This window comes from Podarcis bocagei (genome assembly GCF_964188305.1).
Source record: "Podarcis bocagei genome assembly, chromosome: 3".
NCBI classification, from domain to species: Eukaryota; Metazoa; Chordata; class Lepidosauria; order Squamata; family Lacertidae; genus Podarcis; species Podarcis bocagei.
Genome location: NC_138127.1, coordinates 107,266,653 through 107,279,853, shown reverse-complemented (window position 1 = coordinate 107,279,853; position 13,201 = coordinate 107,266,653). Strand labels below are relative to the sequence as shown.

Below are 13,201 nucleotides of genomic sequence, written 5' to 3'. Positions count from 1 at the left end.
TGGTCTTTAAGGTGCTACTGGAAGAAAAAAATTTTTTTACTTGGGTTAGCAGAGTCTGTAACCTGAAGCGTATGTAACCTGAAGCGTATGTAACCCGAGGTACCACTGTACCGTATTTTTCGCTCTGTAAGACGGACTTTTCCCCTCCTAAAAAGTAAGGGGAAATGTGTATGCGTCTTATGGAGTGAATGCAGGCTGCGCAGCTATCGCTGAAGCCAGGAGAGCGAGAGGGATCAGTGCGCACCAATCCCTCTCGCTCTCCTGGCTTCAGCGATATCTGCGCAGCCTGCATTCACTCCATAAGAGAGGGAAAGTTGCGCAGTGCCCCTTCATGAAAGCAGCAGGAGAAACGGAGTCCCTTCTGTTTCTTCTCCCGGTTTGCTGGAGAGGCGCTGCGCAGAGAGGGGGAGAATATTTTTTTTCTTGTTCTCCTCCTCTAAAACTAGGTAAATAATAATAATCAAAAGGCTTAAGGGAAAAAAATTAGAAAAACCTAAAATAAAACAAAGCCTTAACGGGATGCCTGCTACAAACCTTGTTTCACTGGAGTATTCAGTTTCCTCAGAAGGAAATAGAAAAATCATAAACTTAAATGACCAAAATTCAAACAAGGGTAGAACCTCAAAAATTCTGATGTATTATAATGCTAGCTCGATCTAGGTAAAGCAAAGTGCAGCAATAAAGGATTGAAGACTCAAAAGTACAGTTTCTAATACTGAATTTACAAAATAGGTTTGAAAACCTAAATAGCAAGTTTTAAACAAAGCCAAACTTGAAGAAGACATAGCACAATAATAAGGGGTTGAAGACTCAACTGTGAAAATTCTAGCGCAGCTTTTACAAAAAGGTTTAAAAACCTAAATGGCACAAATTCAAAGAAAGGAGTACAAGATAAAGCTATTTTAGATTTTGAACAAACTGAAGAACAGGGCTGAAACGCTCCCATGGTCTAGATGTTACTGCTGATGTTAAAGACTGAAGCGCCTTGCTGGCTGGGACTGTTGGAAGATGCAGTCGAAAACATTTGGAAGGTAGCAGGTTGGGGGAAAAGTTAGAGGGTGCCTCCTCCCTTCAGCAAGACCCAGTTGAGTCTTTTCAGGAGGATGATCCAAGATCCCCCACTTTCCTCCGTTTGCCCTGTCTGTTGCTACTTTTCAAGCTTGCCCAGCCCTTTCCCTTCCCTCTGGTTGGCTAGTGGAGTAGCTCAGCTTCAATGAGCATGCTGGGCATTGTATGCCATTTGGTGAGCCTCCCAGCATGTTTTTCTTCCAGCATGGGATGCAACTCTGACTCCTGTTAGCTATGCTGTCTCCATGGGGTTTCATGTCCTCCTCCACCATGGATGTGGCATGGCGGGAGAGGCAGTGGTGGAATATGTGACTCACAGCTCATTGACAGCATTCAAAAGGAACTTATGAATCCTGTAATCAGACCTCAGCAGCAACTGAATATTAAACCATGCTGCACAGCAAGCCAAGCTTGTAAAAAACCAGTGTATTGCTCTGGTGGCTATCTCTGAGTCACCTGATGAGGTGGAGGACCCAAGGAATCCCCTTTTCTTTTTCTCAAGAGACCAACCTGCTCCATTCACTCATTTTTCTCAGTTTGTATCAGATTTTCATTACTGCATCCCATTTCGCCTAAAGGGCCTGTTCGTTTGTCACCGAGCGGGGAAGCCTGAGCCTTTCATAGATGCACAAGGAATCTATCATCTGCAAATAATTAAAATTAGTCACTAGAAATTACATTGTTTTTTTCTAATGAACAGATGTGTCTTCTTAGAGGAGTGGAAGAACAGCTGTACCCATATAGAATGTGAAAGGAGGCCTAGGCCACCATTATGCATTCTGCTATGAGCCTGCTATTTCATTTTGACATGTTAAAAATGAGGAGGGAGTCAACCAGCTACAAATCCACATAAGAGTAACACCGTCTAACCCACATTTTACCAGCTTCTCCCACTAGAATATTATGGGAGCTTTGTTCAGGCAGGCTTAAAATGGTGATTCCATTACAAAGATATGCTGGAGTCTAGCTTAAGGTGGTGTCTGAGCAATGGAGCAGAGATGCACATTGTCCTCAGATTTCTGGTTTGGTGAAGAGATAATAATAATAATAATAATAATAATAATAATAATAATAATAATAATAATAATAAATAATTTTATTTATATCCCGCCCTCCCCAGCCGAAGCCGGGCTCAGGGCGGCTAACAGCAATAAAGCAGTATAAAAGTATAGCATAAACAACACTCTAAAATCATTCATTATAAAATTAATTAATTCAGGCCACTGGCAACCATTGGGCCAGAGCTCCGCGAAGATTGCCGAGGGAGGGAGTCAGGCTGTGCCCTGGCCAAAGGCCTGGTGGAACAGATCTGTCTTGCAGGCCCTGCGGAAAGATGTCAAGTCCCGCAGTGCCCTGGTCTCTTGTGACAGAGCGTTCCACCAGATCGGAGCCACAGCCGATGAAGTGAGGCAAAGTAGAGTGTGCCCAGGCAGGTGAAACTATATATGGCAGCACCCCTGGCAGAGCACATTGAGAGTGTCTCACAGAGTTCTCTCAAGCAAACTTACAGGAAAACTCTTTGAGCTTCAACTCCCGTCACGAGCCTATCTTAGCAAACATTGAACCATTGGTTTGACTGCCCTTTGAATATGCCACACTTCGGGCTCCTGAACTGGCAAGTGACTCCATAGTACAAGCAGGGGTCAGCAAACTTTTTCAGCAGGGGTCTGGTCCATTGTCCCTCAGACCTTGTGGGGGGCCAGACTATATTTGGGGGGGGTGAACAAATTCTTAAAAGGTAAAGGGACCCCTGACCATTAGGTCCAGCCGTGACCGACTCTGGGTTTGCGGCGCTCATCTCGCTTTATTGGCCAAGGGAGCTGCCATACGGCTTCCGGGTCATGTGGCCAGCAGGACTAAGCTGCTTCTGGCAAACCAGAGCAGCGCACGGAAACACCGTTTACCTTCCCGCCGGAGTGGTACCTATTTATCTACTTGCACTTTGATGAGATTTCGAACTGCTAGATTGGCAGGAGCAGGGACTGAGCAACGGGAGCTCATCCCGTCGTGGGGATTCGAACCGCCAACCTTTGGTTTGCAAGTCCTATGCTCTGTGGTTTAACCCATAGCGCCACCCTCGTCCCATGAATGAATTCTTATGCCCCACAAATAACCCAGAGATGCATTTTAAATAAAAGCACACATTCCACTCATGTAAAAACGCGCTGATTCCTGGACTGCCTGCAGGCCGGATTGAGAGGCGATTGGGCCGGATCCGGCCCCCCGGGCCTTAGTCTGCCTACCCATGGTACAAAGCATACGGGGCTGTTATTGCCTCTTCACCTCTGCTCTACCTCCAGCTGATGCCTTTGTGAAACCTGAAACGGGCAGTTAAGATTGGTAAAGCAGAGGCCCTGATTTCCTTGTGGCCTTCAGCTTCACCAAGGACAGTTGCAGCCGGGAACTTAGCTGCCGAGTTCCTCCTCCGGGTGTCGAGCTTCTCCCCTTGCCAAACAAGTGGGACGGCCTCCGTGCCAGCTCATTAACATGCCGTGACCTTCTCTTCAAACATTTCCCTTTCCCATTGGCGACTCTAAAGCTCTTTTCGCAGGAATCGTTACAGTGAGTGATGAGATGAAGCCAGGGCGACACGGTACAAATGGCTTCTGCTAAATAATCCTATGATGAGCTGCAGGAAGGGAGTTTTATTAGTCTTAACTCAGCAGGTATTGATTGTGGGGAGAGGAAAATCGCGGATCGATATATCAGAAGACAAGTGACAGCTGCAGAAAACTCTGTAAATCAAAGATACATTTTTACAACCAAAGTAAGAGCTATGAGCTGCCCTTTACAGTTTCACTGCACCACGCCAGAGAGCGTTTCAGAGCGTAGCAATTTGTCTCCATTACCACTTGGATCCTTTGAGAATGGAGGGGAACGGAAAATGGTTCCATTAGGTTCTTGCCTTTCATGAGAGAGGGAGATTAGGAGTGCCATATGTGTGACTCTCAAAATGCCGTTGCAATCCAAGTTTACACTAGAACTGAATTAAACCTGGTGATTCCACTTTGAAAAGTAGCATGGTCAAAAACTTGGATTATTCATCTAGTTGCTAATCCCGCTGCAAGGATTAATTTTGGTTTCTACTTGATCTGTAGCTTATCAACACCTGGTGAGTTTTTTGTGACTACAAAATGCTTCTTAGATATGGTAGGCATTGTTCGATGCATTCAAGGCCGCCTTTGCTTCCAGGCCCAATGACACTGTTGCATTACATTGGAACAGGAGGCTTAGGCAGCTGTGCAACATATTATGGTCTGTATTCTGGTGTGCTCTTCATCCAGTTTGAAGCACGGCATAATCTCAATTCCAGTGCCATATTTCAGCTACTGTGGAGCATTTCTATAACATACTGCTCACCTTTCCTGTTGGATGCCTTTTCCACATCATAGCTTCTCTTTCAGCTGATCACAACTTCCGACAGTTTTAGCTGAACAGTTTTTCTTTCACTTTCAGTTAATTTCACCTGCACGATGCACAGCTGAGAATTAGTGCATCAGGTTTGGCAACTAACATGCATATGCACATTGAAGACCACTATAATCTTCACCAGAGCAAAATGTATGTAAGCAAAAACCTTGCTTTACTCTGTGGCTCTTCCATCCTAACTCTTGCACAGAGGCAAGTGTGGTTGTGTCTGTCTGTGCCTCTCCCTGCCACCCTGCCTAGCCTTCGGGTGGAAAAGCTGACAGACATCGTTTTTCTCATGACCCTTGTTACCTCTGGCTTAAGGTATGGTTTGCTTTTTAAAAAATCTTTAGAACTTACCTAACGGAGAGCTCACAGCAACTCGGAAATACAGGAAGCACACTGAGTCACACCATTTGATCTATCTAACTCTGTCTTTTCTGGATTATTGATGGCAGTGGCTCTCCAAGGTTTCAGAAGGGACCTACTTAGTCCTACCTGGAGATGATGAGGACTGAACCTGAGATATTCTGCAGCTTAAAGCAAATTCACCAACCCTGAGCAGTGGCCTTTCTCTGTGTAACTGGCATGACCCGGGTCTAAGTCAAATCAGTTCTAAATTCTGTTGGTTCTGGTGAGAGAATTAAACCCATGCTTAAAATCAGTAGAACAAGTAAATCCTTAGTGTTGGCTGGGTGAGGTGGTCCTTGTTTCACAGATGCCCATGGTTCAAACTATTTTGCATTTCTTGAGGGTCAGCATGGCAACAAGTTTCCATAGCAGACTAGGCTCCATTAGTATAAAGGTAAAGGGACCCCTGACCATTAGGTCCAGTCGTGGCCGACTCTGGGGTTGCGGTGCTCATCTCGCTTTATTGGCCGTGTATATATACAGTGGTACCTCGGGTTACATACGCTTCAGGTTACATATGCTTCAGGTTACATACTCCGCTAACCCAGAAATAGTGCTCCAGGTTAAGAACTTTGCTTCAGGATGAGAACAGAAATCGTGCTCCGGCGGCGCAGCTGCAGCGGGAGGCCCCATTAGCTAAAGTGGTGCTTCAGGTTAAGAACAGTTTCAGGTTAAGTACGGACCTCCGGAATGAATTAAATACTTAACCCAAGGTACCACTGTACCATTAATTCATATTCAGCCAATTGTAGGGCAGCGTCATGGTGGCTTCTCATACACTGTCCGCAACTCTAAAGTGCTAGTACAGGCATAGGCAAACTTGGCCCTCCAGATGTTTTGGAACTACAATGCCCATCATCCCCGACCACTGGTCCTGTTAGCTAGGGATGAAGGGAGTTGTAGTCCCAAAACATCTGAAGGGCCGAGTTTGCCTATTCCTGTGCTAGTACTTACTAGAAAAGCTTTAAATTGCCAGGTTTTTGCACGCAGTTTCAGGAGCAAGTCTTTACAGACCCAGCCACCCCTCAAGATCAACACAGTGGGTCCAGCTTGTGATTTCTTTCGAATGTAGAATGAGGTCAGTGGGGAAGTGGAGCAGGGCTTTTCCATCAGATGCACCACCCTTCTGGGCTCAGACATACCGTATTTTTCATTCCATAAGACGCACCCGACCATAAGACGCACCTAGTTTTTAGAGAAGGAAAACAAGGGGGGGGGGAATTCTGAACGAAGCAGCGTATGTATGATTTTTGTGGTTCATGCTGTGGCCACAGACATGTGATTTGATGGTGAGTTTGGGGTAGCCCAATGCAAAAATCCATGTGGATCCGTGCTTTGTACCCATGTTTTTGCGTCATTGCGGCCCCACGCAACAGTGGGTGCATGATGTTTTTGGTGCAGGCTGTAGCCATGGACATACTATGTGATCTGTTGGTGAATTTGGGGTGACCCAATGTAAAAATCCTGAGGATCCATGGGCTTTTACCTCCCCACTCCCGGGCAGCCTCCTTTATCACTAGTGTCCCTTATCTCCCTCCCCGATTGCTTACCGATCAGCTGCTTCCTTTCAACACTCCTTTCCCTCGTTTGCATTAGTGTCTTTTCCTTAGCTGGAGCAGTTTTTTGCTCCTCCTTTTCTTCTAATTTTTCTCCTTATTGCTTTAGTCTTCCTGTCTCCTCTCCTTGCAAGTTCGTTCTTTACCTCCCCCCTCCCAGGCAGCCTCCTTTATCTCTAGCGTCCCTTATCTTGCTCCCGATCGCTTGCTGATCAGTGGCTTTGTTTCATGCAGCATTTGAAATGCGCCTAGTGCATTTTGCAACAGGCCATCAGTCACCTGCGACCAAGTGAAGATGCCCAGGCGCCAGGATGGTGCCTGACATCTCCACCACCTGGAGGTGCCTGCCTGGGGATCCTTGGATCTGGACTGTTTTCACACACCAGCAACACATCCTGCAGAATTCTATCCGTGATATTTTATCTGCACAATCGGAACGAATTTCAGGAACCCAAAAGTTTATTGAAAAATGTGACTTTCAGACTGCCTGGCCAAAAATGGTAAATAGACCTTCCGTTTTGGCGACTGTGATACAAATCTAAGGTTGCTCCAGATTTGCTGATGAAGGCATCACTGGGGGGAGTTAAGGCTTCCAGGTGGAATTTTAAGGTGACACATCTCACACAGGCAGCGTAGTGCTTGCCTGGATAGACTTTCTTCTTGACAAAGAAAGGATTATCAGGATCGGTCATTCTACACTATTGTTTCCTAAATTGAATTTCTTGCCTCATTTGTTGCTTATTGAGATTTCCACAAGCAATAGTTGCCAGGGGGAGTTGATAGTAAGCACCAGTGCTGCTTTGAAGAAGAAGAAAAGTTTTTTTTTAAAGGCCACATTGATTGCAGGCAGAGATGAAACAGCGTACAGGGGGGAGGTTCAAAAAGTATCTACATGGTCCTTAGAGAATAAATTGCACCTAAATATTAGCAAGACAAAGGAGATGGTGTTGGACTTCCGGAGGAAGAGAGGGGAACCGTCCTGTTGTATATCGGGGGGCTGTGTGGAGAGAGTCTCCTCCTTTAAATTCCTAGGAGTTTACCTTAGAAAAATCAACATAACTCAGGTGGTCAGAAAGGCCCAACAGTGACTACATTTCCTCAGGGTTTTGCGAAAGAATAATGTTAAACAACAACTGAGGAACTCCTTTTACCGGTCCACAATAGAAAGTGTCCTTTCATATTGTATCACAGTGTGGTATGCTGGCCTGACAGCCACGGGCAGATAGTCTCTATGAAGGGTGGTGAATACAGCACATGATATCATGGGCTGTCTCTTGAATCCGCTGGATGACATCGCAAGGGGTCGATGCCTTAGGAGAGCGAGAAAAAATCTCAGGGATGACTCACACCCAGCACCTCTTTAATCTTCTACCCTCGGGCAGGAGATATAGAAATATAATCAGCCGTACCAACAGGCTAAAAAATAGCTTCTATCCGTGGGCTGTTGGCTGTTGAACGAAAAATAACATAGCAAAATTGACTTGCAAGGTGGTGTGTTGTTTGATAAGAGATTGAGTGTTGGGGAGTGAGGCTCGTTTAATTTCATTCTACACAGGTTGTACAATGACAATAAAGGTATTATTATTATTATTATTATTATTATTATTATTATTATCTCTTGAAAATAAATGGTGCACTTATATGAAACAGCAGCAATAAATGGGGCACTTACATGAAATGTGCATTGCCTCACAGGGTGGCAAAATCTCCCTCTTCCCCTGGCCTGTCTTTTTTGCAGTCCAGCGGGCAAACTATTCCATTTCACAAGCAAGTCCAAACTGTTTGACAACGCAGCGCAGCAGTGGCGCAGCCCCAGAGTCATTTAGATAACCATGGGTGCAACACGCATGGGATGGCTTGTGTACGAGAGGCAAAGGCGGTCTGTCCTGTTATGCCACCTTAAGGTATGGTCTCATGCTCACTGCTTCTGCCATTATCCCTTGCCATTTGGCTCCTCCCTTTCCTGAACTGTTTCCACCAACCGCCATTCTACCTGGCTGCTTCAGAGGTGCCAGAAAGGCTGTCGTCTATTGACCTGGCCGGGACCAACTTCAGCTTGGCTCTTGCCACCCCCAAACTTCCTTTGTCAGTGGCCACTCCACCTTGTCTGACTGTGCGCCAACTCACAGCATAATGCCATCAATTTGGTGTGTGCATCCATACTTTCACTCAAGCATCTCACAGTGGCATGCAGCCCTCTCTTAATCTTCAACCCATTTCCCTCCAGTGACAAATGAGCCTTAGGCGTCTATTGCACAGGGACCTCCTTCTATTTAAAGCGGAGCAGGATTATAGGGGAAACTTTCCAGCTCCTATAAGGGTACAGAACCGCCGCCTCCGATAAGCACTCCCCACTCATTAGAGAGTTTCTAAAGGCCTCTTTACAGTTGGGTTCTTTGAGTGATTTTATGATACCCCCTTCCCGTTTTTTTGGTTTTTTTTTAAGCAGCCTCTTGATTTCAGTGAATTAAATGACAGCACATATTGCAATCACTCTCTTGATTTCTCTTAATGCCTTACAGCTGTACTTGGCTGCCAGTGATGTCACCAAGCCATAATATGCATTCACTTCTGGTTAAGCAAGAGGGAAATACTTGATAAAAATGTCAACTGTGGGCGTACAACACGCAAAGGGCTTGTTTTTCTAAACCGATGGCAGGACAACATTAACATTAGATTGATTGGTTATATTTTCACCCTCTGGGGTATAGAACTGAGCCACCCACACCTTCGTCTTCTTTTTCTTCTTTAATCTTAGGGATGAGGCAGGGGAATGATTTCGGCACACAGTATCGGTCTGCCATCTACACGTTTTCCCCAGAACAGATGGAGGCTGCTTTGAGATCCAAAGAAGATTACCAAAAGGTAAGGCTGAGCAAAACTTAACAGTGAGGGGGACCTTCAGGTCCCCCACAAGCACCCAGCCTTTGGGGGGGAAATCCATCATCAACTTTTTAGCCACCAGGCTGTGCTTTGCCGCAAAGTTTCACAGAGTTCTAAGTACCAGCGTGAGTTTTCCAGCCTTCCTGGAGACTAGCTCCCTGTTGGGTTTCCTGCCTGGCTATTACTGCACTCACATGAGAGATCATTTTGGCTTCGCTATACTTGTTTCATGGTGTCGCACCTAGCAGAAGAGAGAATTCATCACTCCGAACCGTGAACTCCATGCTGATGTTGCCATCACTCCCTGTTGGAACATCTGGGGTTTGCATGACATTGGTTTATACTGTTGCAGCTTCTTCTTCTTCTGCATTTAAATCTGCCGGCATTATCCTTTTTTTCTTAACGCTTTTGGCAGTCATAGTCAAAAAGAACTCAGCACCAGAGCAATGCTTTTCATATTCCTCCCCTGAGGGAGCCCTTTCCTTATCTGTTTGCTTGCCACTGAGTCTATGCATTTCTCAAGGAACCTATGTCAGATTCAGAGTCCCATTCAGTAGTGCCCTTGCTGTTTACACTGGGGACTGGCCAAACCTCTTGGGCTTTACCATTGGTCCATGTCAACCCAAGCCTTCATTAATGATCATCTCCCGGAGGAACCCCTGATAAGCTTCTAAGGAAGCCTAGAAAGCGTTTGAACAATGCACTAGAGAGAGATACTTCAACAGTATGTCAGTTCCCAGCTCTGTAGTCAGACGTGGACTTACATCAAGGAGCTCTTGATTACCAGGAGGTGGTCTCCATAGTTTTTGTCTGGGGGTATCTTGGAAGGTTGTGCTGTTGTGCTCAGATCCGGCTTTCGGAGGTCCCATAGGCATCTGGTTAGCTGTTGCGAGAACCAGATGGGCCATTGGCCTGATCCCGCTTGTTGTTGTTTAGTCGTTTAGTCGTGTCCGACTCTTCGTGACCCCATAGACCAGAGAATGCCAGGCCCTCCTGTCTTCCACTGCCTCCTGCAGTTTGGTTAAACTCATGCTGGTAGCTTCGAGAACACTGCCCAACCTTCTCATCCTCTGTCATCCCCTTCTCCTTGTGCCCTCCATCTTTCCCAACATCAGGGTCTTTTCCAGGGAGTCTTCTCTTCTCCTGAGGTGGCCAAAGTCTTGGAGCCTCAGCTTCAGGATCTGTCCTTCCAGTGAGCACTCAAGGCTGATTTCCTTAAGAATGGAGAGGTTTGATCTTCTTGCAGTCCATGGGACTCTCAAGAGTCTCCTCCAGCACCATAATTCAAAAGCATCAATTCTTTGGCGATCAGCCTTCTTTATGGTCCAGCTCTCACTTCCATACATCACTACTGGGAAAACCATAGCTTTAACTATACGGACCTTCCTGATCCTGCAGGCTCTTCTTAAGGTGTAAAGCCCTTAAGAATGACTGGCAATTGGTAAGTTGGCCACTTCTTTACATACTAAAGCATGCAGTAGCATCATCCTTGCACACCTGAGACCTTCTCCTGCAACCATATGCTTTACCTCTGACTTCTCACCCCCAAACATATTGGATTTGCTCTCTTTGTCAGCTGGCAAGCTTTGAAACTTGGGTTTACAGTGTATCTTTCCTCCCCAGAGGGCTGTGGGTAGTTCTAGTTATGTCGCTGGCCTTCTTGCTCTAAGTGCTGTTATTTTATTTAAATCCTGGAGAAAGTTGAAAGAACAACTCTTTCCTTCCTCACCTCCAGAAATTTGCCATGGTGAATGCCAAACGGAGAGGGTGAGGATGGGTCGAGGGGGACAGGACAGTGCAGTACCAGACCTATAGATTTAGGATTGCTTGGCACAGATTGTCAGCTGTGTCCTGTGAAGGGTTAAGCAGATTTTAAGCTGGCAGGTTTGACTCTCTTCACTGCTCCCACAAGCTGAGGTTCACTGTCCACAGCTCCCCTCCTGGTGTGCTCACCCTGGAGCTGGCAGTCCTGTCATTGTCTGTCTGTTTTGGGCTGCCAACTTGGATGGATAAGTACTGGCCTGTGTCTGACTGATAGGAGGTCGGACGTGACCGCGCGACCACGCAAGCGTTGGCCCTCTAATCAGGGATGGCAGCCTGATTTGTGAGGGTCTCTGTGCCTCTAGCCAGCCATTTGCTTCCCTTTCCTCCTTACTGATAGGATACCTTTCCACAGGCAAAGGTTTTAGGTGGGGGTTGTGCATACGGGTACATTCAACACAGTCGCTCCCTACTTGCAGCCCAAGATGATAGACTGTACCCCATGCGTATTTGACTTCCTTAAAGGAGGAGACTGAAGAGGTTTTTGATGAATTGAAAGAGGTGATGCTGTTCCAAACATACTCACCAGACTCTTTCTCAGTGTCTCTTTATCTCTGGAGTGGTTCATTTTACTACTTATTCCATGTATACCTCGTTGTTCTCTTTTTCGCCTTACTCCAGGCTGTTCCGTTGCTTCCTCCCATGCTAATATTCTTGCATTTTAATTCTGCGGTTCCCCTTTCTTTACCATTTTTCCTGCTTATCAGCACAGATGTTTCTTGAAAGATCAAGTCAGTGGAATTATTCATAGGAAGTTTAAACGAAACATGTTTATCTGTTCTTGGGACAATATTGTCCTTAATTTAGGTAATGCGCAGTGTCTTCTGGAAAAAAACGAGCCCTATCGGGGCTTCAGTACATATGGAATTGCAGCCTTAGATATTTAATATACAGTATGTTAAATAATCTTTCTGCAATCTCAGTGAATGAAGGGTGCAATTTAGTGTCGTTTAGCTGTAATTTTCAGCGAGAAACTTCCAGGCAAAGAGAGTCAGTTGCAGCAGAAAAAGAACCAAGAGGCTTGTGGCACATTAAAGGATAACCAGTATTATTATAGCATAAGATTTTGTGAACTAGAGACCGCTTTAGCAGATGTGGGTGTTAAGCAGCTGCTTAGGGCTTAAGTCATAAGGAGTGCCGGGGTGGGGATTTCTCTCACTGTCCTTCTGTGGTGCAACAAGCGCGCCCTGGAAAATCTGGGGCAGTTGCTTTTGTGTCTTCCTTATCTGACTTGTGGACTGAGTCAGTGGGGATAAGTCAATTGCCGATCAGCATGTTATACCTGCTTTTCTCAGTATTAGATGTTTTCGGCTGGGAAGGTGGGCTAGAGGAGCTCGTAAATATTCCCGCAGAGGCCATTGCCTGGACTCAAACCCACAGCTGGTTCTGAACATGGGACACAAAGGGTGTCAGGCAGCAATTCAGACTTTGTGACACTGTCCAGCTCTGGCTGAAGAAGAGAATTGCAGAGCCATACCATCAAGGAAGCCTCTAAAGAAACTTATTTAATTTTATTTATTGAAATATATTGTACATAAGCCACACTTCCATAAAGTATGTCATAAACTTTAAAGGTAAAGGTAAAGGGACCGCTGACCATTAGGTCCAGTTGTGACCGACTCTGGGGCTGCGGCGCTCATCTCGCTTTATTGGCCGAGGGAGCTGGTATACAGCTTCCGGGTCATGTGGCCAGCATGACTAAGCCGCTTCTGGTGAACCAGAGCAGCGCACGGAAACGCCGTTTACCTTCCCGCCGGAGCGGTACCTATTGATCTACTTGCACTTTGACGTGCTTTCGAACTGCTAGGTTGGCAGGAGCAGGGACTGACCAATGGGAGCTCACCCGGTTGCGGGGATTCGAACCGCTGACCTTCTGATCGGCAAGTCCGAGGCTCTGTGGTTTAACCCACAGCGCCACCCGCGTCCCTCATCATAAACTTTACGACATGCAAAATAGAATGAAAGCAGTAAAGGCATCCATAAATTGGCTAAGGACCAGTCTGTTTCTGGTCTCGGTTGATTTCACACATGCTTTTTCATTCTGCTTTTTTCTT

At 46.0% G+C, this 13,201-nt stretch overlaps 1 protein-coding gene and 1 long non-coding RNA gene across 5 annotated transcripts in view; both read left to right on the top strand.

Moving 5' to 3' along the window:
- Positions 1-13,201, top strand: part of LOC308584266 — a 480,133-nt gene that overhangs the window by 352,458 nt on the left and 114,474 nt on the right. The window lies entirely within an intron of this gene.
- Positions 1-13,201, top strand: part of MSRA (methionine sulfoxide reductase A) — a 231,565-nt gene that overhangs the window by 143,971 nt on the left and 74,393 nt on the right. For all 4 annotated transcript variants that reach the window (XM_081188826.1, XM_081188828.1, XM_081188827.1 and 1 more), the window contains one exon: positions 9,202-9,308. In XM_081188826.1, coding sequence (XP_081044952.1) covers positions 9,202-9,308 — 107 coding nt within the window. The remainder of the gene's footprint in view (positions 1-9,201; positions 9,309-13,201) is intronic.